This window comes from Myiozetetes cayanensis, unplaced genomic scaffold, assembly GCF_022539395.1.
Source record: "Myiozetetes cayanensis isolate MyiCay16 unplaced genomic scaffold, myiCay2020 scf21, whole genome shotgun sequence".
Taxonomy (NCBI): Eukaryota; Metazoa; Chordata; class Aves; order Passeriformes; family Tyrannidae; genus Myiozetetes; species Myiozetetes cayanensis.
The window spans coordinates 4,603,947-4,631,747 of record NW_026087423.1 but is presented as its reverse complement, the minus strand read 5'-3'; the positions used below and the strand labels follow the sequence as shown (position 1 = coordinate 4,631,747).

General features: G+C 39.9%; 2 protein-coding genes across 2 annotated transcripts in view; one reads left to right on the top strand and one right to left on the bottom strand.

The window, feature by feature from the left end:
- Nucleotides 1-3,501: 3,501 nt before the first annotated feature.
- Nucleotides 3,502-27,801, top strand: part of RSPH14 (radial spoke head 14 homolog) — a 73,302-nt gene continuing 49,002 nt past the window's right edge. The window contains exons 1-3 of the mRNA XM_050318192.1: nucleotides 3,502-3,700; nucleotides 5,623-5,725; nucleotides 5,905-6,023. Of these exons, the coding sequence (XP_050174149.1) occupies nucleotides 3,502-3,700; nucleotides 5,623-5,725; nucleotides 5,905-6,023 (421 nt within the window). The remainder of the gene's footprint in view (nucleotides 3,701-5,622; nucleotides 5,726-5,904; nucleotides 6,024-27,801) is intronic.
- GNAZ (G protein subunit alpha z) overlaps nucleotides 10,116-27,801 on the bottom strand; it is a 52,059-nt gene continuing 34,373 nt past the window's right edge. The window contains exon 3 of the mRNA XM_050318191.1: nucleotides 10,116-12,196. Coding sequence (XP_050174148.1) covers nucleotides 11,852-12,196 — 345 coding nt within the window. The 3' untranslated portion in view covers nucleotides 10,116-11,851. The remainder of the gene's footprint in view (nucleotides 12,197-27,801) is intronic.

Genomic DNA, 27,801 nt, shown 5'->3' with positions numbered 1-27,801 from the left:
AGTTGGAGTGATTTAACTACACACAGGACCCTGGGTTTAGAAGAAAAACCCTGGGTTTAGTGGTCATGCAGGTTCCTCTGATCAGAAACTGCTCCGTAATAAACCCAACGGCCCCTAATCCCGTATAAGGAAACAGTTCCATTTTATTTTAAACGTAGTTATATATATGGATACAAAGAGCAGGATTAACACAACTGCCAAGGAGCTAAGGGAGTGGGAAACTCTTACGGTGCTAATATTAAGCATAGTGACAATTATACAGAAACTCCTAAGGGATTTTTTCAGCATTTCAACTTGATTTCATCTCAGCTTTAGAGTCAGGATGCGCATGCCACTAATGAGACATTCTGAATTATATAAATGTCTTTCTAGTCATTAGTAATCTTGCTTTCTAATGTGCAAAACACCAAAAACAAGGAATAAGAAATCACACAGCTCTTTGGTATTACCTAAGCGTTGTTAATCGACTCATTGATTTAGGCAGCATTTAGGATGCCAGACTGCAATTTAGGATGCTAAAAGATTTTGCTACGTATTTCATTAGGATTTAAATTTCCAGATTTTTATTTCCAGATTTCAGGAGCAAAGGACCCATTCTAACGGTCATGTTTTAATAAAGCTGGAACGGGCTTGGAACAAGGAGACAAGCCTCTCCCACTCCTACAACAGACTGAAAATGTTAAAGGGCAAATGAATGCAGATAAGTAATTTTAAACAGCGAGTAAGTACATAACAAAAACCCTACAGTTGTGTTTTACAACCCTACAATAAGAATAATGCTCAACAAAATTGCTAGTCCACTACTTAGAATTAATGTTCTATTCTCTTTTGTGAGGAATTGCTTTTAAACCACTTCAGACACCCATGTGATCTCAACCACACCAGAACAGCTACTTCCCCCCAAAGAATCCAGATTTGCAGCTGATGGGTTATTCACCAAAGAGGGCAACATTGCAGTATTTATCTATTACCATATGGGCAGTTCTACTTATGCTACCTGTGACCATATAAAATTTGAGAGATCTAGAGCCTTTTTGTGGTGTGCTCCCACCCTTTTGGCAAGCTTGAATGACTGTATGGCAACATTAATGTCTCAATTAATGTTGGAACTAAAGTTCTAAAAAGAAAAACTCCACTAGTTGGGTAAGAGTTTCAAACACGAACTCGCTTCTGTCATATGTACACAGGCTGACTCACTGCTCATCTCCTAGAGCTCTTTCACAATCTAAACTACAAAAAAACACACCCCAGTTCAACAATCTCAGTGAATGCAAAAGTACAGGAGGAACCAAAGCAACCAAACAGAAATATATCAAATTGATGGGCCATCTTCACTTACATTTATTGTATTTAATCCAAGTCTCACACGTGCATAAACATATCCCAGTTTCAACCAAATCAACAAACTAGACACACCATTAGAGGGAAAAAAATATAAGAAATACAAAGCTGCTAAAAATACTGAGAATGATCGGTGCTGAGATCCAGATTTGCTCTTCTCACAGAGCTGAAAGGGGATTCAGTCACCGGGGAGGGCTGGGAACACAGTGTCTCCATGGCATCACAACCCTCCTTATCTCAACGCTGCAAGAACAGGAGCACCAGCAGATTCTGTGGATAGACAAAGGATTTGAGGCAGGCATTCAGAAGGCATACATAAAATAAGTTAACGTCATGGCCACTAACAACATCGGTATTCCAAGCTATGGTGAAGGACAAGACAGCAAAACTTATGCTCAGAGCAGAGTCAACACTGAAGGATAAAAGAAATCTCCGATTTTCTCCTGCCCTTTCTACCTGAAAAAAGCTCACATTCTTCCTCTGGAAATAGGATGAAACTTTACAAATATATAGTTAGAGGAAGTATAGTTAGGAAAGTAAACTCTACTTTAAATAATCTGCTCCAACATGTTGCAGAAAAAAAATTAATCCTTTCCAGAAAATACTTTTTAAAGTAGTAATTTTTCTTTTATGGATTTTGAAGATCAACAAAGCAGAATCTATTCCTGTGATGTATTTTAATCCGGCTGATCAGAATTACTTTGGATTTGTAGAATCCAGTTTAAAAACTTTGATTATTATAATTGTTACTCAGGCATAATGAAAAACATCTCGACAATTTCACTATCTGCACTGAGACCAACTATTCTACAGTACAGGCTATCCAGAGGTTTTTTCCTGATGCCAGATCACATCTCACAACCCAGAACACCCTTAAACTCTGCCAGCAACACTGCAATGGCACGTTCTTCCCATGCCCCTTCCTCTGAACATCTGTGAAACTACGTAATGATAACAGAAACCTTTACTACGCATTGTAGCTGTTCGTAGTGACATTCTGGAAAAGACTGGGAAAGAAAACCTGGTCTAAAACTCCCTGGGCTCCCTTCGACCCTTGCACCTCAAGGCGCTCTCCTGCTGCCTTTCTGCCCTTAACTCGATCACCGTTTTGTTCCCTCTGAATTTTCCTCAATTTTAATTTTTCTCAACTGTAATTACTTTGAAAATGGGGCGAGCAAAGAGACTGCACACTTCAGCAGAGAAGCGAGGCGGCAGGGCCCTCACACTGGGACCCCACGGCGCCGTCCCCGCCGCGCCCTCACAGACCCCCCTGCCCGGCAGGGCCGCCCCTCAGCGCCCCACTACGCCATTGGCGTAACTCCCTCACGGCAGCCACGGCCACGCGCGGCTCTTACGCTGTTGGCGCAGGGCCGCGCTCGGTGCTCGGCTGAGCGGCCGCGATTCACGAAGCGGCGCGTACGCAAACAGCGGGCGCTGTGGCAACCAGGGCACGCGAGCGGTGCGGGGCCGGCCGGGGCTGAGGGGCGGGAGCCGGGGACACGGTGGGGACACGGGGGACACGGAGCCTTCGCTTATCGGGCGCATTTCTTTTGTTTTGAAGAGAGAAGTGGAGTTGTCTAGCGGTTGTTTTAACTTCTCAGCAGTATGGGGGTTTGTTTGGGGTTTTTTTGTTTGTTTGTTTGTTTGTTGTGGAGCAGTTTTCAATACTGGGGGTCGTATGGTTCTGCCAGCAGAGCCGCTTTCGGTGCTGAGGGAAGGGGAGGGCAGCCATCGCCCATTCTATCAAACGTTATCGAATTCTGAGGGCCGGTTTCAACTAGATCCTTTTCAAAACAATGTCACTTTGCTTGCTTTTGCTTTAATACTATTATTTTGAGGCCCTCTCTGGTTTGGGGCACTGGGCCACTTTGTTTTAATACTTTGCAAAACATTACCTCCATCACTTCACAATTTTAAGCTTCTCTTTCTTTTTCTTCTTTCCAGTGTTCAGTCAAGAATTAAACCAGAAGATTGTGCACCAGCCCAGCCTCTTTCATAGCTTCCTGACAGTGTACATGTGCTAAAATATCTCCTGTGGGACACAGAGCATTGTTCAAAGCCATTAGGTGTCATTTTGGCACATTCTCTGCCCAGTCACCAAGTACACCCATTTCGGAGTATTTTTAGAGATAGGGAGAATCCTTCCCAGGAAACTTTGGGATGGCACAGCCTCGTATCTCAGCCTACCTGCCCCCTGATATAGATCCCACCAAAGCTGCCCTGGCGTTTGGGAGGAGGGCCCTTCCCAAGCTGAACGAGGAGTTACAGTCGGCCGAGCTGCTGACGCAGCAGCGGGCACTGATGGCACTCTGCGATCTGGTCCATGATCCAGAAAAGGTCTACCAGGCAATAGAAATAGGTAAGTGATGTGTTGGCATAAGCTCTGACACAGCGGGACAGGGTGAAGGGGAAACCCCACTTTACTTACTTTCATTACTTTTTCCTTACAATATCTTTAACGACCCAAAATGCCCAGGAAAATTTTACTGGGTTTTTTTTTACAGTAAAATACTGCCTTGTATCTGGCGCTATAATATTCTTTACCTTTCTAAAGGTAAAGAATATTATAGCACCATATACAAGGCGGTATTTTAAGAGTTATCCTCACTTTAGGATTTATCAATGCCCCACTGTAAGTTTCCTCAGCCCTTAAGTACAAGACTAATTCATATTCTGTTTTTTCCATAGAACCTCAGAATCATTAAGGTTGGAAAAGACCTCTAAGATCATCAAGTTCAACCATTAACTGTGTACTGTCATATTCACCTCTAAACCTTGTCCCCAGTCTTTATTCTGAATTAGCCAGTTCCTAACATAGACTAACTAAAAAAAAAAAAAAAAAGCTTAATTAGTCCAAAGTTCAAAACCCCACCATCACCATTCCCGTTGTCACTTAGTTAAATTTCTTCTGCCTGGAATCTTGTCTAATTCTGTTATCCATTAACCTTTCAGACATAAATAAAGCGGTGATTTTATAAATTTCTATTATCATAAAATGGCTAAATATATTTTATTTAGAAAGGGGGAAATGAAAGACTTTTAGGTATCTTAGAACAGGGAAAAAAGGCAAAATCCCTGGCTTTGTTTTCCTTTGTTAGACACATGACAGAGGACAGTTTTACCTTCCCGGATCTGTCATGTTTGAGGTGCTCAAAATACTTATATCTCAGAACCCATGATAATAACAGGAAAAAATCCTCTTGAACACTTTAATTAGTAACTAATAAAATAATTTTCAGAAAAGATGTACAAGTTTACAGAATCTACAGTGAAGTAGTTTTCTGTCATTAATTCTTTCAGCAGTGAATAAAATGCCACATCCAAATATCATTTTATCAGAGAGACAAAACATAAAGAGCTTTGTATGCAGAACTCCATCTCAGAGGTATCTTAGTGGTTGTAGAATAAGCCTATAACAAAACAAACAACATAAACAAAAAAATCCGAAACAAAACCCCAAGCCTGGAACTTCAGGAGAAATTAAGATAGAAGGCAATATAACCAAATTGTTCAGACTCATCGCAATTACATCTGGCCATCACTATTTTAAAAAGCCTCTATCCCAGCACTTAAAAGAATCCTAGGTTTGGATTTTGGAGAAAAGAAAAAACACAAGCTTACTTTTTGCAATTTTTAGCAGTCTGTTTTGTGCCTACATACCTCTTTATGTAACACTAAAAAGGTCTTCCAGTTTGCCACTGCTTTTTTTCCATTTACTTCCTTCATATTTTCTCCCTCGTTAAAGATAATAATCACATTTAAAAATTTTTACATTCTTTTTTGATTAAAGTAGCAATCAAAGATTGTTTTTTGTTTGGGGTTGTGGCTTTTTTTGGTCAGTGCTACCTGTGCATAGACAGGAATCATTAATGGTTCACCACATTTATTTCTGTGTGTAAAGCAACACTGTGTGTTCTTCCGTAGCCTGTGCTATACCAAAAGAAGTTGAAAAATCATCAACCTTGCAAACACATGCTTTTCCAAAGACATCAATAGCTCCACCGACTTATTTTTAGAGTTATGTCACTTTATATTTGCAGGATTAGGATTTAACTTGATGGAGAACTCAGCAGCTTGTTTGCAGCCTGACATTTTTGGCAGTAGGCCTTGAAATTTGAAAGTTTCTTCCCTACTTGAGATTTGACAACGAGCATTTCACTGGCAGGACAACTTAAAATTTCCAATTGTTTGCACTTCAAATTGTGAGATAAAAATGAGCATTGCTATTTCAAACTGATGCTGGAGGTAAGAAACATTAAGATGAACTGTGGTGTCTCACAGGATTCTTGGACAACCTGAAGACTTTGCTGGGCCATCCTGACAACACCGTCCGGCAAAAAACAACAGAAGTTCTCTATCTGATGAGTATGCACAGTGTCGGCAGGTGGGTGCCATTCCAAGTTTACTGGATGGTATGGGAAGTGATAAAGATGTTCCAGTGAGAACATAGGAACAGATCTCTACGTTTTTTTAAGATAAATATAACAAAAGAGTAGTTAGGTATCTCACATGTGTATCTGAGTTTTATTATGCTTTGTTACCTCTGTCCTCCTGTGTTCTCAGGCAGGGGCTGATACAAAATGGAGTGATTTCTGCCCTCACTGGGCTCCTGGATGATCCAGTCGATATCTGTCGGAAGAACACCCATCAGATTTTTGATATGATGGCAAAATTACCTGAAGGTAGGGGTTTTTAAGCAGCTAAATATTCAAATTGACAAGGCAGAGAGGAAATCAGGTAAGTTCATCAATATAATACATTCCAGATTTATGTTATTCTATTTTTCTTGAAAATCACGTTTAAAACCAGTATCTTTTCTACTTTTGCTCAGCTTAGTTTTCTTTAGTTTGTTAATTTTCTGAAGTCTTATGCAAGCTAGGGCTCCCTGCTCAAGGTACAGGTTTTGTGGACTGCATGCTTGAATTTGTATGTCAGAATCTGGCATCAAAATTTCGCTTTGTCCTCTTGAGTTCAAAATATGCATCAGCTGTTCATTATGGTATACTAATTTCATAAGTTTTGTAATCTGAACATTAACCTTAAACTTTTCCAGTTGATCTAAATTATAATTTTAACACTAAAGTTTCAGTGGATAGAAATTATCAATTAAAAAGCCATACTCTTTAAAATAATGGGAAGTATATTGTCTAAGGAATTCTGTTACATTGCTGGTGCTTAAAAAGAATTAAATGAATTCTTAAAGCCTTGCTGAGTGTACATGAATCCTAAAAATCTAAAGATGTATTTTTACATGCTTGTAACACTTTTTAAAAGTTCTAAATAATTGAATCCAAATGAAGGATATTATTATGTTGGGCTAAACAACCTTGTGAAGATCAACATAGAAGACCAGATTTCCTTTGAAGAGTCTGTGAAAGCATCTCTGAGTAATTATCCTTAAAAAAAAAAAAAAGTGGCTTTCTATTTATTTAGATAAAAATATAATGTATATAAATAAATATACCTGTGTGTGTTTAAGGGTTGGAAGGTAACTCCTTGAGCAGAATTGTGTCACTGCAGAATTGATTCACATACAGATGACAACTTACAAGCAGAACAGAGAGGTGCTAAAACTTTTTGCTATGAGACAGTCTGGGGAACTAACAGAGATAACCACACATTTTCCAATAGGTAGTAAGAGTCCTAAGGCCTGACAATTCATCTGACAAATCACAGATACAGAAATAGCCTCTGCTTGGTAATTCAGCCTTTTCAGCCAAGAAACTGCCTGTCTTGCTCTTTGCATTCACTGCTGCACCTCACACACGTAATGAGCCAGGATGTACCTGGGATCAGCTGGGGGAAGTCAGCAACTAATGCACATCCCACAGCTCGACTGCTGATGTTCTCAGGCCAGGAGAGCAACATGTTCTGTGCTAGACAAAGGGACAAAAGCTGCACGTGCTCTTGGCATCAGCTCTAGGTGTTTGTGGTAACTGGGAGCTGGTCGGTGACTCCAGGCAAGCTCCATGCCAGGACACCTGGTCTTGCTCCAAACGAGAGTAATTTAGGAACATGAGGTTATTTTAAGCAAATCCACTTAAAGGTTAGTTTTGATTCCTAAATTTAAGGATGTATACCGGTATCTTCCAGGAACACTGGGATAGTTAAAACCAAAAGGTGGGGAAATCCACAAAGACTGGGAGAACCCTGAAGAGTAACATTTGTAGAGGAAACAACTTAGTGAAAAGAATTAACAGACAAAAGAAAGAAAAAAATAGGATAGATATGCTATGTATTCAGTAGAGAATAAAAGAGGGAGAACAACCAGCAGGAAGAGAAAATTCAGAATATTGAAAAAAATTATTAGCAAAACTTTCCCTCTTTGTATAAACAATTAGTTGACACACACAATACTTGACAACATTAGTGAAAGGGTGTTGTGCAATGGTGAGTGACCTGGGCAGAAACAACTGCAAAAATAGTTCTAGGAAAAAACATCATTCATTATGATATGGTTAATACTGGAAAAGTTTAATAATTCTTATCTATTCTCTGTCCTATTTTTGGGGGTACTAAATCATTTTAGACAAAGATTAAGGTAGATTGGATGGGGCAATGGATTTTTAAGCTTGCCAGAACCTGTGTTTGGGAAGAGCCCAAGATTTAATATTTCTCCTACATTACTGACTCTCAGTGTCTCCATAATTCCACCCTTGGAAAACCATAACCCACTGGAGGTGTGGATAAGGACTGTTTAAGGATACCTTTTTCCCCTCAAAACTTGTTTTGCTGCATGGAGTACAATGCTGAGAGGACAGATGGCATTCTTACTGCAGCAGATGGGACATCTCTTCTGTGAATGTCATTGTTGCCCAGGTGAAGTGAAATCCCAGCTGTATTAATGCAGCTCTTTCAGGTGGCACTGCACTGCATCACTGATAAACCTGAGAACTGAGAAAATAGATGCAAATTTAATTGCATGATTTATCCAGGTGGATGACTAAGAGTCAAGGGATTTAATTTCAGCACCTGTCTTCACCCCAGACTTTTTAGTTTTAACTTTTCTATGCCTCAGTTTTCTTATACAATCACAATTTTTTATACAGAATTTTCTGTATAAAACCAGAATTTATTTTAAGATCTTGAATTCTTCATCTAGAAAACAGAATAACCATTAAATACTCAGAATATTAAGATCAAAAACATTATAGGAATGAAATTATTAGAGAGTTAATAGCAAGAAAATGCTATTCAGAGAACACGATTATGTGAATTGATTATTTAAACTCAATTATTTAGTTCTTTGTTCCTCCCCAGGCCTATGCTTTTCTCCAGTCAAACAGGAACACAGGTGGTGTTTTACTTTATTTTCTCCTTCCCAAGGCAGCCTTCACTCAGTGAGAAATGGAACTGGCTGCTTTTCTTTAGAAATCCCCTTAGGCCTTTGTTCAAATATCCAGGTTCTCCACTTCACTGTAGGTTGTCTCTAACACTTCTGTTGGAAGGGCCTTCCTAGTTGAATAAAGATTTGGTTTTAATATACAATTTCTCTTACCCTCCTCATAACTTTGACTACACTTTTGGTTTTATCCAGCTTTCTTATCTTGAAGCTGTGCTGTAATAACTGCTGGTGTTTTCTTGTCCCTTCTTTAATGGCCGCAGTCCCACGAAAGCTGGAGGTGAAGGAGCCATAACATCTAAGAGACCCTTCATTGGAAAAGGAAGCCCTGATTGACTTTCTACCTTTTCACAATTCACCAGCTCACAACAGGGTATCACACTAGAGAAAGCAAATCAGACTAGAAGTACTGTACAATTTCCCAAGGAAATTATAGCAATTTTCCAGGAAACAAAGTGCAGAGGATCCTGTACCAGCAATTACCACATTGTTTTTAGTAAACTCACCAAGTCAAGCAGCCTGACTGCAAACATCACAGGCAGCAATACCTTCTCACTACAAATTCACTCCCCCTCTGTGCCATGACAGACCTTTTATGCTGTGAAGGCACAGCCTCATTGGCTCGTTTGCCTTCTCAGCTGGAACAGTTACCAGGGAATGCTTAAAGGGACCCTGTGTCTTCAGAACAAGTTAAAAATACCATGTTCAAAATTAGACAAATCTTTTTCCCCATTATTATGTCTGGACTGAAGAGTCTTAACCTATCACTTGAGCCTCAGGGGATATTTTTCTTATTTTGCATTCTCTAGCAAGGTCGAACATTATTATTGCTTGAATCACTGCCTTCGAGAGTGTTGTAGTTCTCTTGGCAGTCCCAGCTCACCATCAGCTGAAGTCTCCAGGTCACTTAGAAAAATCCTAGCTTGCACTTTGATATTCTCAAACAGGTCAAAAGAGGATTCTTAAACATAGGATAAGAAAGATTAGGACTTTTTTAATGCATTTTGTAGCAATGCCAAGAAGCAATCAAAGGAATAAATCTATCCAAGCACTGTCAAATATTTTCAGCTGGTGCCAGAAATGATTAAGGGAGTGAAGGGTCTTGAGTCAAATTATTCACCATCCTCTAACCACAGATCTTGGTCTATCACTAACAGTTTCCCCCAAAAGTAAAACAATAACATGCAACCAGAATTTGTAAGGATATTAGGCGGTTAATGGGAACACGTCCCCTAAATCTCACTCAGGTGCTCAAGTGTAATTGCTTAATATTGAAATTGCTGGATGTTAATGAATAAACTGAGGAAGGAGATCTGGAGCAAATAAAAGAAACCTCACCAGCCTGTCATAAAGAAAAGAAAACACCCCAATTATTATATGATTAAGCAACTGTCATAACACTAATTAATGAACACACTATAGACACGTTCAGTATCATTTGAATTATTTATTTTTTAAGTGGACAATTTAAATGTTGATGTTGTTAACCATTTTGTTTCAATTTTCTGAGAGCCCTTGGCTGAGATTTCTTGCACTAATCATAGTACATAAGGGGAACAAAAGTAGAAGGTGATTTTCCAGTGTGCATGTGTGTCTGTGTTTCTGTGTACGTATGTGCTTTACAGTTATCAAACATTTATTTACACACCAACTTTACACTGAAGTCTTTAAGAAGTCTTTTCTATGGCAGGGGAAAGAATCAACTGACCAAAGACTTGGGTCTATGTGATCCATTAGAGATTTTCCAGTACAGTCCCACAGAGCTTCTTATGCATTCAAACTTTTGCCGGAATGTTACTCCATCCAGTAGTGTTTCTTTCTGAGATGAAACCTGGAGCTGAGGAATGCATCTCTTCAGTTTCCTTAATTTCACTAAACTGTGAATAATTTAAATTATTAAATTGAAATATCAAGACATTTAGTTATTGTTCATATCGCTCATCTTTAACCTTCTAATAATACATCACATTTTAAAAATAATTTTAAAAAAAACCAACAACAAAAAAAAAAGACTTTGGAGGCTATATACTACACAATCTCCATGGCTCCTGCTGCTTGGGAAATATAACATTACAATTCCCAGAATATATTTGGAGCAGTGGAACAGAATTGTCCGTTGGCAACTTTCACATTCAGCAATCCAGACACTACAACAATAATTTAAAAAAATTGCTTTGTGATTTATTTTTTTTAATTTGTATTAAAAAAGGAACACTAACCTACTCCTTAAATATAGTTTGGTTTTTGTGAAACACCACAAGATTTGGCAAAAAAAGATGTAAAAGAAGACTGTTTCGATGTATAAAACTCCTTACCAGTAGAAGAAACACTGACCTTAATTTGGCCTGGTCACAGATTAATTTCGTGGGGTTTTGCTGCATATTTGAAGCCTTAAAGAGCAGAAGGAGCTGCTTGTCAGTTTGGAAATCACAAAACATTGCACACCACCAATCCCTTCAGTAGGCAAGGTGTCCATGAGGAACAGTAAAGCAGAGGGGTGTACATAGAATATCTGTGGGCATGTGCATGTGCATACAGGACGGTGTGGACAAACTCCTCACTGTGGGTGCCAGTATTGTGGGACGTGCCCCTTCTCTACAATCTACAGCAGTGCTTTCCTTCAACTCTCCTGTTCTGTAGCTTCTGCTTTGAACTGGCTTTGCTCCCCAACACAACCACTCCGCTCCACACCCTGCAAACGAGTTCATCTGCCACTCACCAGATTTACATCTTTATGTCAATAAAACTTTAGGACAACTTGATGAAGAATTATTTCTTACACAGAACATGATAACACTCCCACTGTAGGAAATGGAATGAAACAAATGGATTAAAAGTGCAGTGACTGTGGTGAAACATCTCCACAGAGTTAGGCCTCAATCTCTTTTTTTTGTTTTTTTGGGGTTTTTGAGCTGTTGGTTGTTTTGGGTTTTTTTTCACTGGGGGTGTGTGGTTTTCTTGGAGAGGAGACTTTCACTCTCCAGAACATTTATTTGTGGAAAATGATGTAGCAAGTTAAGGGGCCATAAGAGGAACTGTGTGCATACATCAGATTTCCCCTTTTCTCTCCTTGGGCTATTAAGCACTGCCCCGTTTTTTTCCCACTAGAAGTGGAAGTGGTTAGCCCCTTTTTTATCGCTCCAGGAAAACAGATTAACCCAAGGATTCTTAGCAGAGGCCAATGTATTTGAGATTGTTCTGAATGATGACATCTGTCACTGCATCGAACACAAACTGTATGTTACTGGTGTCAGTGGCACAGGTGAAGTGTGAGTAGATCTCCTTGGTCTCCTTGTTGCGGTTCAAGTCCTCGAACTGGCGCTGGATGTAGACCGCGGCCTCCTCGTACGTGTTCTGGCCCTTGTACTCAGGGAAGCAGACTGTTAAGGGGATGCGGCGGATTTTTTCTGCCAGCAGATCTTTCTTATTCAAAAAAAGGATGAGGGAAGTGTTGATAAACCAGTTGTTGTTGCAGATGGAATCAAACAGGCGCAAGCTTTCTGCCATTCGACTCTGTAGGAGAGGAAACAGCGGTGTCAACAGTAGTGTTCGAGCAGGACTGTGGGGAGCACACAAAAGACATCATTGTACAGCAGGGAGCAAAATCTGCCTTGGGAAACAAGTCTGCTTTCATTTGGGCACTGTCCATCTTACCTGACCGTGGCATTTCAGGGATCTTAATGCACTTGTTTTCATACAGTATATTTCACCACAGACTGCTTCTTCCTTTATTTTATAAAATATTTGGCAACTCTGGAGAACACTCTAAAACTGAAGATTTAGAAACCATAGGTGCAACTTGGGAAAACATGGTTGTATTCAAATTTGGTTAGCACTGATAACAGATTCTTTAACAGGGGTGAGTGTTTTCTAAGGATTTTTTTTTTTAAAGATGGAATTAATACAACCCAGTTATAACACAGCATCGTTAGATTAGTTTAGCATGCCGTACATACTCAGAATTTTTTCTCTGCCTTCCTGTACAATAATAAGCTGGAAAGAATGCACAGTAGCCACATTCTGCTGTGGTGGGACAACCTGCATGTTTATAGCTGAAAGCTGAGTTTAGCCGGATGTGTTTAATATTTGTCTGCTGCCTTGAGTAGGTAAACTCCGTTTCTAAACACCTGAGGATGACCACTACAGTTACAAATTGGAATTACAACCCAGTGCTGCTCTAGTCTGACCGCAGAGAGGTCTGTTAGAAATCAGGCGCCCTCAGGAATTTCCCTGATGTGTTGCCACTGTGACAGTTCCTGCTGATGCCGCTGGAGCTGTCCGTGGTACCGACCCTTGGGAGGCTCAGTTCACTCACTGCTTTACACCTCTAAATAGATGTGTACAGATGGAATGTCTTCAAAATATTCTAGATTATTAAAACAAGTACCACTAAAGTATTGTCAAAAGTAGATACAGAAAATATCTTCATCGAGCATTTTTGGCAAGGTCAATGTTTTCCAGCATGTTTAAGTTCCTGAAATATTATGTGTACATTGTGAGTCACTGCAGTGGCCCGGAGAAAGTGAACAGAAGAGATTTGGGATATCAGAAACAAAGAGTCTATTTTGTTTACAAGACTTTGCAAATATGTTCGTGTTCCATTTGTCTGGCTTTTGTTCAGGGGGATGAGACTCTTGGGGATGGTCCAGTGCAGGGCCAGCAGTTGGACTCGATGATCCTTGTGGGTCCCTTCCAACTCGACACATTCTGTGATTCTGTAAAAATGATCAAGTGTCCAGACATTTTTGTTGTTTGACTGTGAAGTTTTTTGGCCAGTTTTCCTGTTTGGAAAGTGGAAGCAACGGGATGATTTTGGCTTTTAATAGAAATAACAGTATTTTGGGCCTAATTCTCCTGAAATTTGTGTCATTTATGTCTAGTGCATCTCCCTTGACTTCACTAGAGTCAACTCATATCGCAACTGGTGAGATGAGAGAAAAATCGTTTCACTGTTTATTGCACAAAGAGTAACATGAAAATATAATTTATTTAAAATTTATTTTCTATTTTGTTGGGGGGCTTTTTTGAGAATGCAAAGGTATTGTTATTACTTCAAAGGAAATCTGCAACAGTTTGGATCATTATTGTTGCACTGAAACAGTATCCTGAAAAAGTTAGCCCTGAAAAATGCACAGTTGCTGAAACAGGAGCAAACTGGGTTACATAAGCTTTTCAAATTCCCTCTCCTCTCTCCCTCACTTCGTGCTACTGATCCTTTCCATTTGCTAAGGACTGGCTTGGTCAGAACTGCATCCTCTGTACCCACAGTTCCATCAAGGCATTGATTTCCTTCTGTGTTTACAGACTAAACCCACACTCTGCTGGCAGTTCCTGGTCACCCCAAAGCCCCAGGAGCACAGGGGGGGATTGTGAGGGCTGGCACTGCCTCAGCGTGGGGGAATCTCACTGCCAAGCCCTAAAAACACACTGAAATATAAGCAAAGTTACACAGTTCAGCTCTTGGGGGTTGGTTGTTTGCTTCTGCCATTGTAAAGGCAGATTAGTAGGTGTAAAAACGTAGCTTTTAAAATATGTTTGAGCATTTATTTTTTATTTTCACAGATGCAAATCCTGACACAAGAGATAATCCCCTAAAAACATCACAGATCTGTTTCCAAATACTCATGCTTTCCTTTCCTGATTTTGTAGCTGATAATGAAATTTTTATCTCAGTTGAAATGCTTTTGCTACTAATAGGCTGGAAAAAAAATCTTTTAGAGCTAATATAGGGTTTTGGCCAACTCTCAGAATAATCATGCCAAGGGGATATTGCATTTTAAGAGGTTTGTGTTTATTACTGTATTTTGTAGTGAGTCATAACACTGTCCCTCTGCTCCCAAATCCTCCCGTGCAGTCTCTAATCCAGGGACAAAAGCAGAGTTAAACCCCTTCCATAAATTATGAAATGTAATGAACATGTACAAGAGGATGACAGGTTTAAATTACTGTAAACTTGGTGATCCCTTATGTGATGTGAAAAAAAAAAAGAGTAAATTGTTGATCTTGACACCTAAGAAATTTCTTCTTCAGTGTAATATTATTATAAAATTGGCTGGATATCTGAAAGTCGTAAAATCCTTAGCTAAACTAAATAGGATTTATTTCAGTTAAAAGCAAGTTAATCAAGAATCATTTCCAACAAGGATGCAGGCTATGTTACCCCAGTGCAGGGCTGTGGGTTGCATGGTATAAATGTATGATATTTTTTGTGAAATGAAACCCCCAAATCCATGCCATGATTTAACTTGAATAGCACAGGTAGGAAAACGTATCACTGAACAATGAGGAAATGTGTCAGAAAGGAAAGCCAAGGAAAAACCAAGTCTTCAAATCCTAGAATCACAGAATGGGTTGGGTTGGAAGGGACCTTAAATATCATCTTGTTCTGCCATGGGCAGGGACACCTTCCACTAGCCCAGGTTGCTCCAAGCTCCATCCAACCTGGCCTTGGACACTTCCAGGGATGGGGCAGCCACAGCTTCTCTGGTAACCTGTGCCAGGGCCTGCCCACCCTCACAGGGCAAACTTTCTTCCTAATATCCACTCTGAACCTACTCTGCACAGAAGCCATTCCCCTTGTGCTGTCACTCCAGGCCTTTGTAAATAGTCTCCATCTTTCTCGTTGGCTCCCTTTAGTTACTCAAAGGCCCCAATTAGGTCTCCCTAAGCCTTCTGTTTTCCCAGCTGAACAAACCCAATTCTCTCAGCCTCTCATTGCAGGACAGGTGCCTCCTCTGGGCTGGCTCCAGCAGCTCCATGGCCTTGCTGTGCTGTTCCCCAGGGCTGGAGGCAGCTCTGCAGGGGGCTCTCACCTGGGAGGGCAGAGGGGCAGAACCCCCTCGTGCCCTGCTGCCCTCACTGTGGATCAGCCCAGCACAATGGGGGGTTCTGGGCTGGGGCTTGTCCAGCTCTCACCCACCAGCACCCCAAGTCCTTTTCCCCAGGGCTGTTCTCCATCTGTCCATCCCTCAGCCTGGACTGATCCTGGGGGTTGCCCTGACCCAGCTGTTCAATCTCACTTTCCACATGGAATTAAATGACAGACAATTAAATCCAAACCTAAGCAAAAAAAATATACACGGCAAGACGAGGCCTTTATAAATTCCAGGTGGTGGCTTATGGTTTGTTCAGTGCCTCGACCACCTTTCCAACAGCAATGCACGAGAGCCAAGTGATTTCTGCTGTAACTTAAGAGGTGGTATGTCCACTGTTCTAAGATGAAGGTTGACACTGAAATACGTGATGTATCCACTCATATGCTCCTGACATAACAATCTCATTTCTGGTTTTGTTAATACTGTAAAACTACTGTTCATATCATATGGAAAGTGAACTTGAGAGGGTTATGGCTCATTATAATAAAAATAGAATAAATTATTGTACAACTCCCAAAGGTATTATTAAAATTTTCTATTAACATGGAGAAAAAATAAGGATAGGAAAAGGTATTATTCTTCTCTGCAGTGTCTTTTCCAGTTCTGGAATCTTGAAGGTGGTCAGAAAAAAATGTGCTGCTGTAATTTTATAATTATATACAAGCTGGGGTATAAGCAAGATAATGCCAGTGCTTTATCCAGATGGCCTTGTTGGGGGCTAATTGCAAATTCTTCTCTGAGCATAAGAACAAGGAATTGGTTGCTTAAGGGAAAGAACTTGCTAAGGAACAGATGGCTGCTTCTATTCTTCCAATACTCTGCAAACATACAAATGTCCCTGGTCATCCTCTGGAACAGTAGAGGTGTGATTAGCAGAAAAGAGTTCAGAACAACTAAGAGCTTCCAGTTATCTAAATAGCAAGTAATTAAGAAAAAAAAACCACTTAGTAAATGGAGTCAAATTGAAAGGCAGTATCTCCTTACAGCTTTCATATTAAAGCTTTCTAGTCTCAGTTGGGGGAGCTTTGGAATTAAAAATGAAAAATTATGAAGAGAGAAACTATCACAAATAAGGGAATTAGCTGCCATTTGTACTTTATACCGAAGAACTTTCAGTCATTGCTTCTCTTTCATCCTCATCATTTTCAAACCAGTAGGCACTTGGGGATTTGAAAACCTTAACCAAACTAAATAAAGTTTATCTTGTGTAAACCATAAACAATAGTGAATAAAATCTGTGCAGGAATAGCAATGTTTGCTTTCCACAAAAGTTAGAAAATCTTTAAATGTCAGTAAATCTTGGAAGAAGCAGTGGAAGCTGCTGCTATTTTCTGGTTGAGGCTTTCCTTGCAGTAGTGCCTGACATTTACCATGTGCTGCAGCTCTGAGCTATTGCACAAAATGGCACCAACCTCTCCTTTCTGTTCCAAGTGTCTTCTTTAGAGTCCCACAACTTAAAACCTTCTAAAGACAGCAGGTGAAGCTGAAGAATCTGAAGAAGGGGTAGTGGGGTAAAAAGGTAACTGAATCAGTTGGATATAAACATTGTTTCTTCCAGACAAAATTGAATCCATTGTGAAATAATGATAGTCCACAAAATAAATGAAGGAAATACCATTGCCCAAGACAGTCCAGTCAAAGCAATTGAGGAATTCAAACTATGCTTGAAGAGAGGTAAAAGGAAAGCAGAATTTGCAAAGCAAAACTACAGATGATGCAGAAAGCAAGAGATATCTTGGAGAAATACAAAGAGACATTCCTTTCTTGCAAAAAAGCCTGGACTGAGTGCTGGCTGAAATGTCCCTCCTGTGTAGCAGCTGGGCACCCTGATTGAGTGCTTGATTTAAAAGGGAAAACACTCTTGTGTGATTCATCTTTTGTTCAAAGGAAGAAGACTCCTACAAGAATGTAAAGGATCAGGTGGGGAAGTGGGGGAAATTAGGATAATTTAATGAGTTTTAAAAATTAATTTAAAAATCAAAAAGAAGAAACTATGTGTTGGAGAGAAGTAAACAGCCTTCATCCCATTCACTCTGTGAATTCTCCTCACAGAAACTAAGAACCTCACTGAGGTAGGATTAAACTGGGATAAAACACTCTACCCCTGTTGCCCTGGATATACCAGTTTATAGTCTTGGCATCTCCCAGAAGGGACAGGGTAAGCAACAGGGATTCCACTAGACAAAATTGTTTTGGTTTCCAATCCCCGGATCCCAAAGTTTTCCCAGGAAATGCTGGGTATTCCAGAATGTCAAAATAAGAAAGGGTGACATAGAAGGCTAAGTCCCACTGGGAATTCATTAAGAAGTGTTCTTAAGTCACTTAGCAGCTTAACTTATTCTACAAGCAGACAAACTCATTATCCATCACCAAAACAATGTTACATTAGTCCAAAAGCAGGGCAGGAATTCCTGAGCAGTCACATAAACAAAGCAGGAGGGAGGTCGGGATAAGTAGAAGCAGCTGTGTCAGTACCTGTCAGACACACACATGTACCTGCCACCTATTTATGTCCTTCCTGCCAACATTCCTTGCAGTGTCCTGCACATAGGAGAAATGATAATGTCCTGTCATTGTTCATCCAGTCTGTACAATGTAGCACTGGCAGAGGGGGCAGTAGTCAGTACCTGATACCTCTTTTTCAGAGAAGGAAGGGAAAATAAACCTCACCAAGCAGTACTGCAGCATCCTGTCTCCCAGGATGATTTCCTGTTGAATATTACTGCTGTCTTTACACAAAATTCTGCAGATGATAACTGAACCTGGCAGTACAGATGAAGAACTACGTGAGGACCTTTAGCCTTGGCTATTGTGCAGGGTGACAATGAAAACGTTATGAATATTTTATCATGTGTGATCTCTGTAACTGGAAAAAAACCTGAAATGTTACTAAGGCTCACTGTGGACTGGACAAGACAAAGCAGATTTAATTGAGAGAATTACTTTAACAGAGTCCTGAACTGTTTCTGAAAACTGATCCCCTGAAACAGCAAATCATGTCTTAGGAGTCTGTGCTAAGTTAAACGTTGATATGTTGTAGTTACATATGTGTAATACACGTGCCAGTGACAGGCTGGGGTAAACCGCGTTTTAATACCATCTATCAAAACTATTGGATATTCCTAGATTGGGAACAATACAGATTTGTTAATCCCAGTAAGTACAGTCTGACACCAAGCTATGATTACACTAAGGAGAGCTGAGCTGAGAAAGAAGTTTGATTAAATTTCCTGACAGGAGGATTAGATTTTGAGACAGGGCATTTCTAAGCAGAGGAGCAGGACAACAAGTGCTGCTGTAGGACTTCTCAATTAAAGGGAACCTAAAGAAAGGATATATAGAAAACTCTCTGAAGAACAGTGGAAAAGGTTACTGAGTTCAAGAATCAGAAAGGGTGGGACAATCATCATTCCACAGAAATGCCTGAAGATCCAGGTAAAGTCTTCTCCTGTATGTCTTGCCAGGGTATTAAAGGCTGTTCCACAAACAAGAAAAGGGCAGAATAGAAAGGGAGAAATACCTGCAGACTGAACTACCGCTTGTGACCAGCTCTACATATCTCTTAAGCAAGCTGAAGTAAAGGAAAATTATATTTAGGAGTCATAAAATGTGCATGTGATAGGTGCTATATTTATCATTACTCATAAGAGCATTACAGGTCCAGAGGAAAGTCCTAGACAAAGGTATGTTCAAGAGAAGAGAAATATGGGGCAGTCAATATTGGTCCTGTGCCTGACAGAACAACACCACAGGTCAACACTTCTGGGAAGCAATGATAAGGATACATTGGCAAAAGGAATGACATTGCAGCTGGCACAGGCCAAGAGAAACTTAGAGGCACAATGGGCCAACATATTAAACCTCCACACTGCACAGAGTCCAGCCAGGACAGCACTGCCTTGGCTGCAGCAAAAGCACCCAGGAGGATCATTGAAGGGGGCAGGGAGCTTGTTTGTGCTCCTTGAAGGAGGCCTTGCTGTATTTCAGTTGCTCAGCAAACAAATATTAACACTCTCCTTCTCCCACCTCAAAGGTCAGCAGAGCTTTGTGCTCCAGAAGCCTCTGGACATCTGAGCTCTGAGCACATGCACTGCTGCTCTGGCTGTCACTGTGGAGTGCAGGGAGTATTTAAGAGGGCAAACAAGCCAGAAAAATAATAGAAAAATAAATCTCCATGGTCTCTGACAGTGCCAGAAGGTAAAGATTTCCTGAGTACAAACTAAGACAGTTCTAAGAAGTAAATTAGCAGCACATAATACTTACCCTTGCTTTGGGGGGTCAAGTTTTTTTAAGCATTGTACAGTACTCAAAGCAAATTGTGTTTTTCTAGAGGTTAGGAAAAAACCCAGTTTAAAAACATTTTCTTGTTAAAAGCATATTTATTTAAAATCTCACAGTTCTTGAAAAGGTATTCAAAGTAGCATGAACATCCATACCTTAATTGTAAATATCTGGATGTTTTATCCTTAGATTGAGTTGTCTCTGTGGTAATAGAGGCCAGCTTTTCTATTCCTGCTAGCATATTTCAGTTGATTTCAATGCTTACTCAGTGTTTTCAAGTGGGATGGTTTCTTTGTTTTTGTTTTCTTCCAGGCCTTTAGATTATTTACTTAGCTAAGGGCAAAAGGAGCATTCCAAGTATATATCCAACACAGCTGCAATGTTGCAGTTTTACACATGAAATATGTCCAGGACTTTAGTTCTCCTCATTTGAGACCTTTAACCTTAATATCAGCCTTCTGGGTCTAGACAATCATAGAAAGATTTGTGTTGGAAGGACCTTAAATATCATCTCATTCCACCCTCTGCCATGGGCAGGGACACCTTCCACTAGACCAGATTGCTCCAAGCTCTGTCCAACCTGGCCTTGGACCCTTCCAGGGATGGGGCAGCCACAGCTTCTCTGGTAACCTGTGCCAGGGCCTCCCCACCTTCACAGTAAATAATTTCTTCCTAATACCTGATCTACATCTACCCAGAATAACTAATTTAACACTGCACTGACCTTCAAGGAGGGGTTGAGGGAACTGGGCTTGTTTGGGCTGGCAAAGAAGCCAAAGGGTGATCTAAGAACAGCCTAAAATGACTTGAAGCATAGTTTAAAGATGATGACACAAAGCTCTTCCCAGCAGCATCAGAGGAAGGGGGAAGCAGCCAGGAACACTAACTGAGGCTTGGAGGTTCAGGTTAGATGTTGGGGTTTCTCTGGAACCCCAGCTCAGCACTGGAACAATTTGCTGAGGTTTGTGAAATCTCCATCTGTAGAGGCTTTTCACTCAACTAACGAGGTAAAGCCCCAGCTGGCCTCCTTTACTGCTGGCAGCAGTCCAGACCTTCAGAGGTCACAGCCAGCCCACATTTCTGTAATTCCATGAATTGTAAAAACGGATTTGTAGTTGAATCCATAAATGAGAAGTCAATTTTATGCACCCAGTTCTGAGCAGATCTCAAAGTTTGCATCCCAAAGAGGGCACTTTAAGGGCTTTCCCTTTGATGGAAAGGATCACTATGTGTTGGTGGGGCAGGATGAAAAGCAAATGGCCAAAGAATGGAGTTGTGGCCTTTGTGGAACACCCAGGGTTTACTGGTTTCTGTTCTTTCATGCTCTCTGGTCCTGAGAGCAGCCCCAAACTATTGAACTAGTGCAGAAATGTGCAAGATGTTTATTCACTGTTTATTCACTGGTGCAGGCTACTGACTAACCCACATTTTACATGGTTCATGCACCAGCCAAGCTCTGGTTGATAGATTATATGTAAAGAAAGAAGGCTTTTCATTGCACTTTCTTTAAAATAGGCACTTTTCTAATGCATTGCAGGGTGGGAAGGGGTGTTAATGGGGTGAATATTGGTTCTTGTCCCACAGACAATTGTCTATCTTAATTGAAATGAAACAATATAAGAGGGAATTAATAGTTTTTAAAAAATTAAAGACCTCCATTACTTTTTTCCCTCTAGTGTGCCACTAGAATGCACTGGTGGGTTCAGGAATTTTGTGCAACATAATAATGGCAGGGGGACAGATTGCAAAATCTGGTGCCTGTGAATGCCCTTTCTCTGGATTAGAAAACATTTGAAATCTGAAATGTCAGTGACAAAAGTCCAATCTGATGAACTATAATATAAAGAAAAGAAGACTTATAAAATAAATAGGTTTTCATTTCAACACAATCAAGCCCATCTTAAAAATAAGACTCTGGATCTTTATGAAAACTAATAGATGTAAGAAAAAGCATCATTTGTAACAGTCAAACAGAACTAAAAACAGAGAAAACCAGCAGGAATTACCATAAGCACAGAATGACTATCATAGGAAATTAAACAAAGTACTTCTGTTCAACCTGGAAAAAGAAATGGCTGAGAGAGAACACAGCAGAGCTCATAAAACCATGAATGGTATGGAAATGGTGAAGAGTGAATGATTTTTGCACCATTTCATACAATGCTAGAAGTAAGAAACATCACATTCACTTATCTGACAGCAGACAAGTATTCCTTCCATACAGTGCATAATTAAATGTAAAACTCTGTCATGAGGTGTTAGAGAATAATAACGATAACAGCAAAAGTCATAGAAGTGTAATTGGGTTCAAAAAGCAATTAAATTAAAAGGGCACTTAAACAGAAAGATGTTGATGCAATCTGAGGTTCAGTTATCTCGTAGGGTAAACTGCAGGGAATATCAGGGAATGCCTCATCTGTTCCCATAGTCCTTCCTAAATGCCCATCATTGCTACAGTTCCCAGACAATTTTGCCTTTCCCATTAGGCTTGCCCAGTTTAGAAGGAGGTTGTTTCACACACTTCACTCTCACTTGAAGCTGGGAGTGTTTCTCAGAGAAAACGTAGACAAGGGGGCTTGAAACTGGAAGTACTGACCTCCAGTAATGTGCATTGTCCAATGCTGGAGTGTTTGAGTGATGGGAAGAGAATTATGTTTTCTCTTAGACACAGAAGGAAAAAGGAAAGATAAAAAAAAGGGAAAACTGTCCCCTATTGATACTAAGCCAGTTTTGACCAGAAAAAGTTGGCCAGGAGTTTCATTCTTCAGTAGTATCCGAACAATAAAAGCAGCCTATTATACAACAAAAAAAAGTAAGTGCCACTTTATGCTGAGAAATTCACTGTAGGGAAGAAAAAAAAAATTCCTACAAAAGCTGAGACCAGCCTGTGTGACATCTGCAGAAGGACGCGTTTTACCCTCACAAGTTCTTGCAGGAACGCTGGCTTTTCATTTCATTGCAGCTTTGAAGGTATTTTCAGGTGCTTGGAGGATGCTTACAGAGTCTGGCCCAGCAAGAGCCCTTGTGGGAACAACAGGTATCTCCCCTTTGTATGCCATCCATGTTGCCAGATTAATTAGCAGTTCAAGTGGTTATTTTTAGCCCCCTTGCCTGGAATTCTAACAAGGTTCTTGCCATCCTGTGGATTGTGAAGTTGCCTCCTACTAACCTGGAAGAAACACAAAGGCAGTGGGGCACAGAGGTCAGTGTTCAGAGCCAGGAGTGAAAAGGAAAGAGAAAGCGAGATAGAGGAAAAACTGCAGAGCAACCTCAACCAGAGGGTCTAAATCTGGGTCTGATCTTGGCCTCTTTTGCCAAGCTGAGAGGAGTACTCAGTGCAAAAGCAGAATGTTTAGCACCATGGAGTCCCTTAAAAACTTCTGGTTTTAAGCAACATTACTATAATTCAGATCAAATGAGTTTCAAGAGATAATTTCCATTAAGTCATTTCAAAGCAACTGGAGAAGAATTAAAGGAAAGAAATGCTGATATACGCTGGGGAAAAAAAACTTCTCCCATATTTGAGATGGAAGTTCTAAAGTCAAAATAATTTTGGTTGGCCAAGACTGAATTTAAACAAACAAACAAACAAACAACTCACCCCCATTGTGGTCTCAGGTTACAGGAGCACATTTTCACTGAGCCCTGTCTCATTCAACGTGCAGGATGGACAATGTCACATGTTAGTCAATGTTTGTCTTTAGAGTCACAACTCAATTTGGAGACTCGTGCTTTACTATAAACTTGTTATTTATGAACTGCTCCAAAGACAGAATTACTGGTTTCTTCTCAAGCTTATAATTATTGTATCTGAATATTTCATTGACTACATTTGTTTCCACAGCATGTAGTCAGATCAAGAGGTGCTGTTAAAAGCAACTTATAAATAGGGAATGAAACAATCTGTACAATGAGAAATTATAGTTAGAAGGAACCCAGTAATTCTAGACACCCAACCTAATTTTCTAAACCAAAGTTTTCACACATGTATTTATTTATGTAACAAAGTTTAATAGGTTTTTCAAGCTGTCAGTGATATCTGGTGTAGCTCTGAATAATGAGACCTACTACAAATCAGATCACAGAATCTCAAATTACCCTTTGAGAAAAGTAAGGAAGAATGTGGGATTACCTATGAAAATTTTCATTTAAGAAACACACTTGGAACTGAAAAGGAACATGGACCTATGCCAGGTCCTAGCACAGGTTTGCAGTAGCATTCCACTGCTTTAGCCATATGAACTTCCTGTTGTCCTGTAATCCTGTGTTCCATTTCCCATTTCCCTCCCTCTGCAGCAGATGATGGCAGTGTTCCTGCAGTTGACAGTCTTATTTATCACATGAGCCCTCATTAATCACAGCAAAGTCACTGTGTCCATTGAAAGAGGCATAAAATCCATGGAAAAAACCATCATCAATTTACAGCCTGGATCAACATATACAGAAACAAGACAGTCAAAATAGGATTACAACAACAATATTCTCCCATTTTCTATCTCTTGATCATTTGATTTCACCAGAGCACTTAAACTCTGCTCCACCTCATCCTCAACCTGCAGTGCTTCACTTACTCCCAACCTTCTCACTCTTCCAGTGCCATTTCCTCCCTGACTTGTGCATTCCAGATAAAAGAGTGCTTATATGATTTTGTACCATTAGAGGCTGATCAATCTCCCTAATAATGGTCTCTATTGTTCATATTAGCACAGAAGTTTGCATAGTTCAAAACAATTCAAACTTGCAAAGGAATAAGGAAAGAACCCCAACATCTAAGGAGATCTTGTTAAAATTATTCTTTTTTAATAGTGGTTTGGCCCTTTCTCCTCTCTAACCTGGTACAGGAAGAATCCATTTGGTGTGTATAAAGTATGTGTATTGGCATCTGATAAAGGATCTTGGCTTGGCTATTTTTAAACTGATCCTACTGTAGTGGTCTAAAATTCCTTCTCTCCTGCCTTGGGGAAAAGCTCTTGTGGTGCTTCACACTACCCCTAGAATTTGCTGTGCCCAAAGATAAAGCTATTCCTCCTGTACACCCATCACCAAATCTTATCATTCATTATGAATTTCATGGAGACTGGATTTTTTTTTTCTTAAACTTGGGGATTCCATATCTGAGCACACCACGTTATTTACCTTGCCACCTTAATTCCAACTGCAATCGGTAACTGAGATGGAGAGGGGTGTCAGGTGTGCTGAGTTACTCACAGTGAAGGCCTGTTCACAAGGAAGTGTCTCCTGGGACCCTCCTGTTCTCAGGAGACAATAAAAACAGCACTATCAGCTTATTTAAAAAAAAAGTTACTCTGTTGTTTGAATTGTTTCTTGTGGGATCACAAGGGGAATCATAGGAAGTGCTGGCAGAGTAATGACAATTTAGGTAACAAACAGAATAGAGGGGGGAAAAGGAAGCTCTTTGAGCACCTGCTCTGTTGTTACAGAACTACAAGTCCTACCAACTATTTCTCAAGGTTTACTCCATGGAGTAGCACTGCAGTGCTCCTGGTAGCTGCCTGATGTCTTCTGAAACAAATCAACTTATTAGTGTTGTCTCTGTAATGTAACTGCTGTCTGCTCTGAGAGCTCTCAAGTAATGGATCTGGGATCGAATCAAGAAACAGTCATTCTAAGAATTACTTACACCAGACAAACAAGGGGAAAACTAACCAAGCTACCAGCTCTGGCAGGCTGGAAGGGTTTCACCTCTTTGCAAGGCTGCTTAGCACTTGTCCATTCCCTGAATTTCTTAAGGAAATGTAGGATGAGTTCCTATTCAATCCATTAAAAGGGAAAAGATTATATTGTGGGTTGTGTACTGCTTCCCATATTTTCAACTTACAGTTTTAACATTAGGTCATAAATACTATAATTAATTTGGTACCCAGTTATAACAGAGTATTTTTGGTCCAGTGAGTCCTGAACCTAATCCTAAGCACAGAGTGAGGACTCCAGATGCCTCCTCCAACTTCTGTTTTCCATTGCATTCATTTCAAGTCCCTCTTCAGGTTTCCATGGAAATAGCAGAGAAGTGTGCTTATATTCTTGGCATTAAAATATTCATAAAAAGGGGATAAGGAGCTGGTTGAAATGGCAGATGCTCCATTGCTGAAGCAGGCAGGCAGATTTCAGGTCCTTGTATGTAAATGATCACATGTGGAAGTGAATACATCCTGGGGAGAACAGGCCCAGGATTTATTCTTCCCAGGGAGAGGAAGAGGGACAGGTAGTACAAATCAGGCCTGCAGAAAAAGCAGGAATTTCTAGCTGCAATGCAAGACTTCCCAGGACAATGCAAAATGAAATGCAGTTAAGATTTTGCCGTTAGAAGTTGAAACCTTTCTCGAGGGAACAGAACATGATTTAAACTTCCAGAATTATCTTTGGTAATTGAAAAAAATATTTCACAACTCTGAACTATTTCATTAAGTTTTAAAGCCTTACCTGTATAAAGCTTCCAATTCCTTTCACTTATTGCAAGTAGAATATTTGATACAAAATTAAAATTTCACCCCTTTGAAAAGGCTCTCATACATTTGAACTCTGAGTACATTTCATGTTCTAAAATAGCCATTAAACTTCAACATTTTTTTAATCATAGAAAATCTAATTGGAAGCAGGAAATATACTGACTTATTTACATTTTTGTTCATGAATCTTACTCAGACTAATTATTTTGGTTATTTTACCCATTACAGAGATTTGAATCCTGAGCATTACTGAATTTATTCTAATAGTATAAATAAGCATTTATATCCTAGGAGATCTGGTTTTCTGATTCAAAATATAAGCTCCAGTCTTTAAAAAAAACATTGTATAGGGAGATTCCACTCTGATCCTTTGACTCTGAGGAGAATGGAACACAGTATGTGACGGAAAGACAACTTCTAAAAATCTATGAAAAACAAACAGAAAATATATGTATGATTTCAAACCTTGCTGTTAGAATACTTACTGTGTAGACACTTTTTGTGTTTTTCATCTTCCAAGAACAAGAGTAATTTTAAAATATAACTTTATAAAAATAAACACGTCAATCTGTCAAAACAACAGCACTGTCACTTTTAGCAGTGGAAGTCAGGAATGTTGTAGTGACTTGTCTGCATGAAGTTATTCTCAAAAAAACTTGTACATCATCAGGCAGCTGACAAGTGCAAAGCAGTGATGATCCATCAAAATGTTTATTAGTCTTTATCTATAAAACCAGCAGGACTTTTGGCATGTTTATCACTAAATCCTTATTTGAAAGACATTGCAAAAAGTGCAGTATAGCAGTCAGCTCAACCTGTTCTCCAAGCTCTGAATGCAATCAATACTCTCAGACATTTTTATGCCACCAAAAGCGTTTAAGGAAATATCTCCTTCAAGAAGATTTTTTGTATAAGCCATACACATCTGGAAGTGAGAAAAGCAAGACAGAGCAAGGAAGATTAAGCCACTGACGCAAAGTGATGGAACAATCAAGGAAGAACAGTGGAGATGAGGGCTTTATAACACAGAAAAGGAACTTCATACCGCAGAGAAGGTTAGGAATTGTTGTACAGTCATGGCAGATATGCTATTTTGACAGCATCTGTGAAGTTTAATAATTAAAATGATAAAACCCAATACACATCCTTTCCTATCCAATTGTGTGTTATAACATTGCCACAGGCTCAGCTCTAGGGAGGGGGCTCCTCCCCAAATGACAATGTGTGACAGGAATCCCAACACTGACTCCAGAGCTCCACATCAAAGGGAACATCGAGGCTTCAGAGGATGTTTCCTGTGTATAGGTCTGATGAACACCAAGAAAGAACAGCAGGACACAAAGCAACCACTGAAGGAAAGCTCCTCTGAGTAACCACGTTAGAGGATTTAGCAACAGCTCCACCATTCTTTTGGGAAGGTGCATTTGTGGGTGTCAGTCATATTGCACCTTTTTTTTTTTTAACTTTTCTCTTCTTTGTGACACCAGAAAGACCA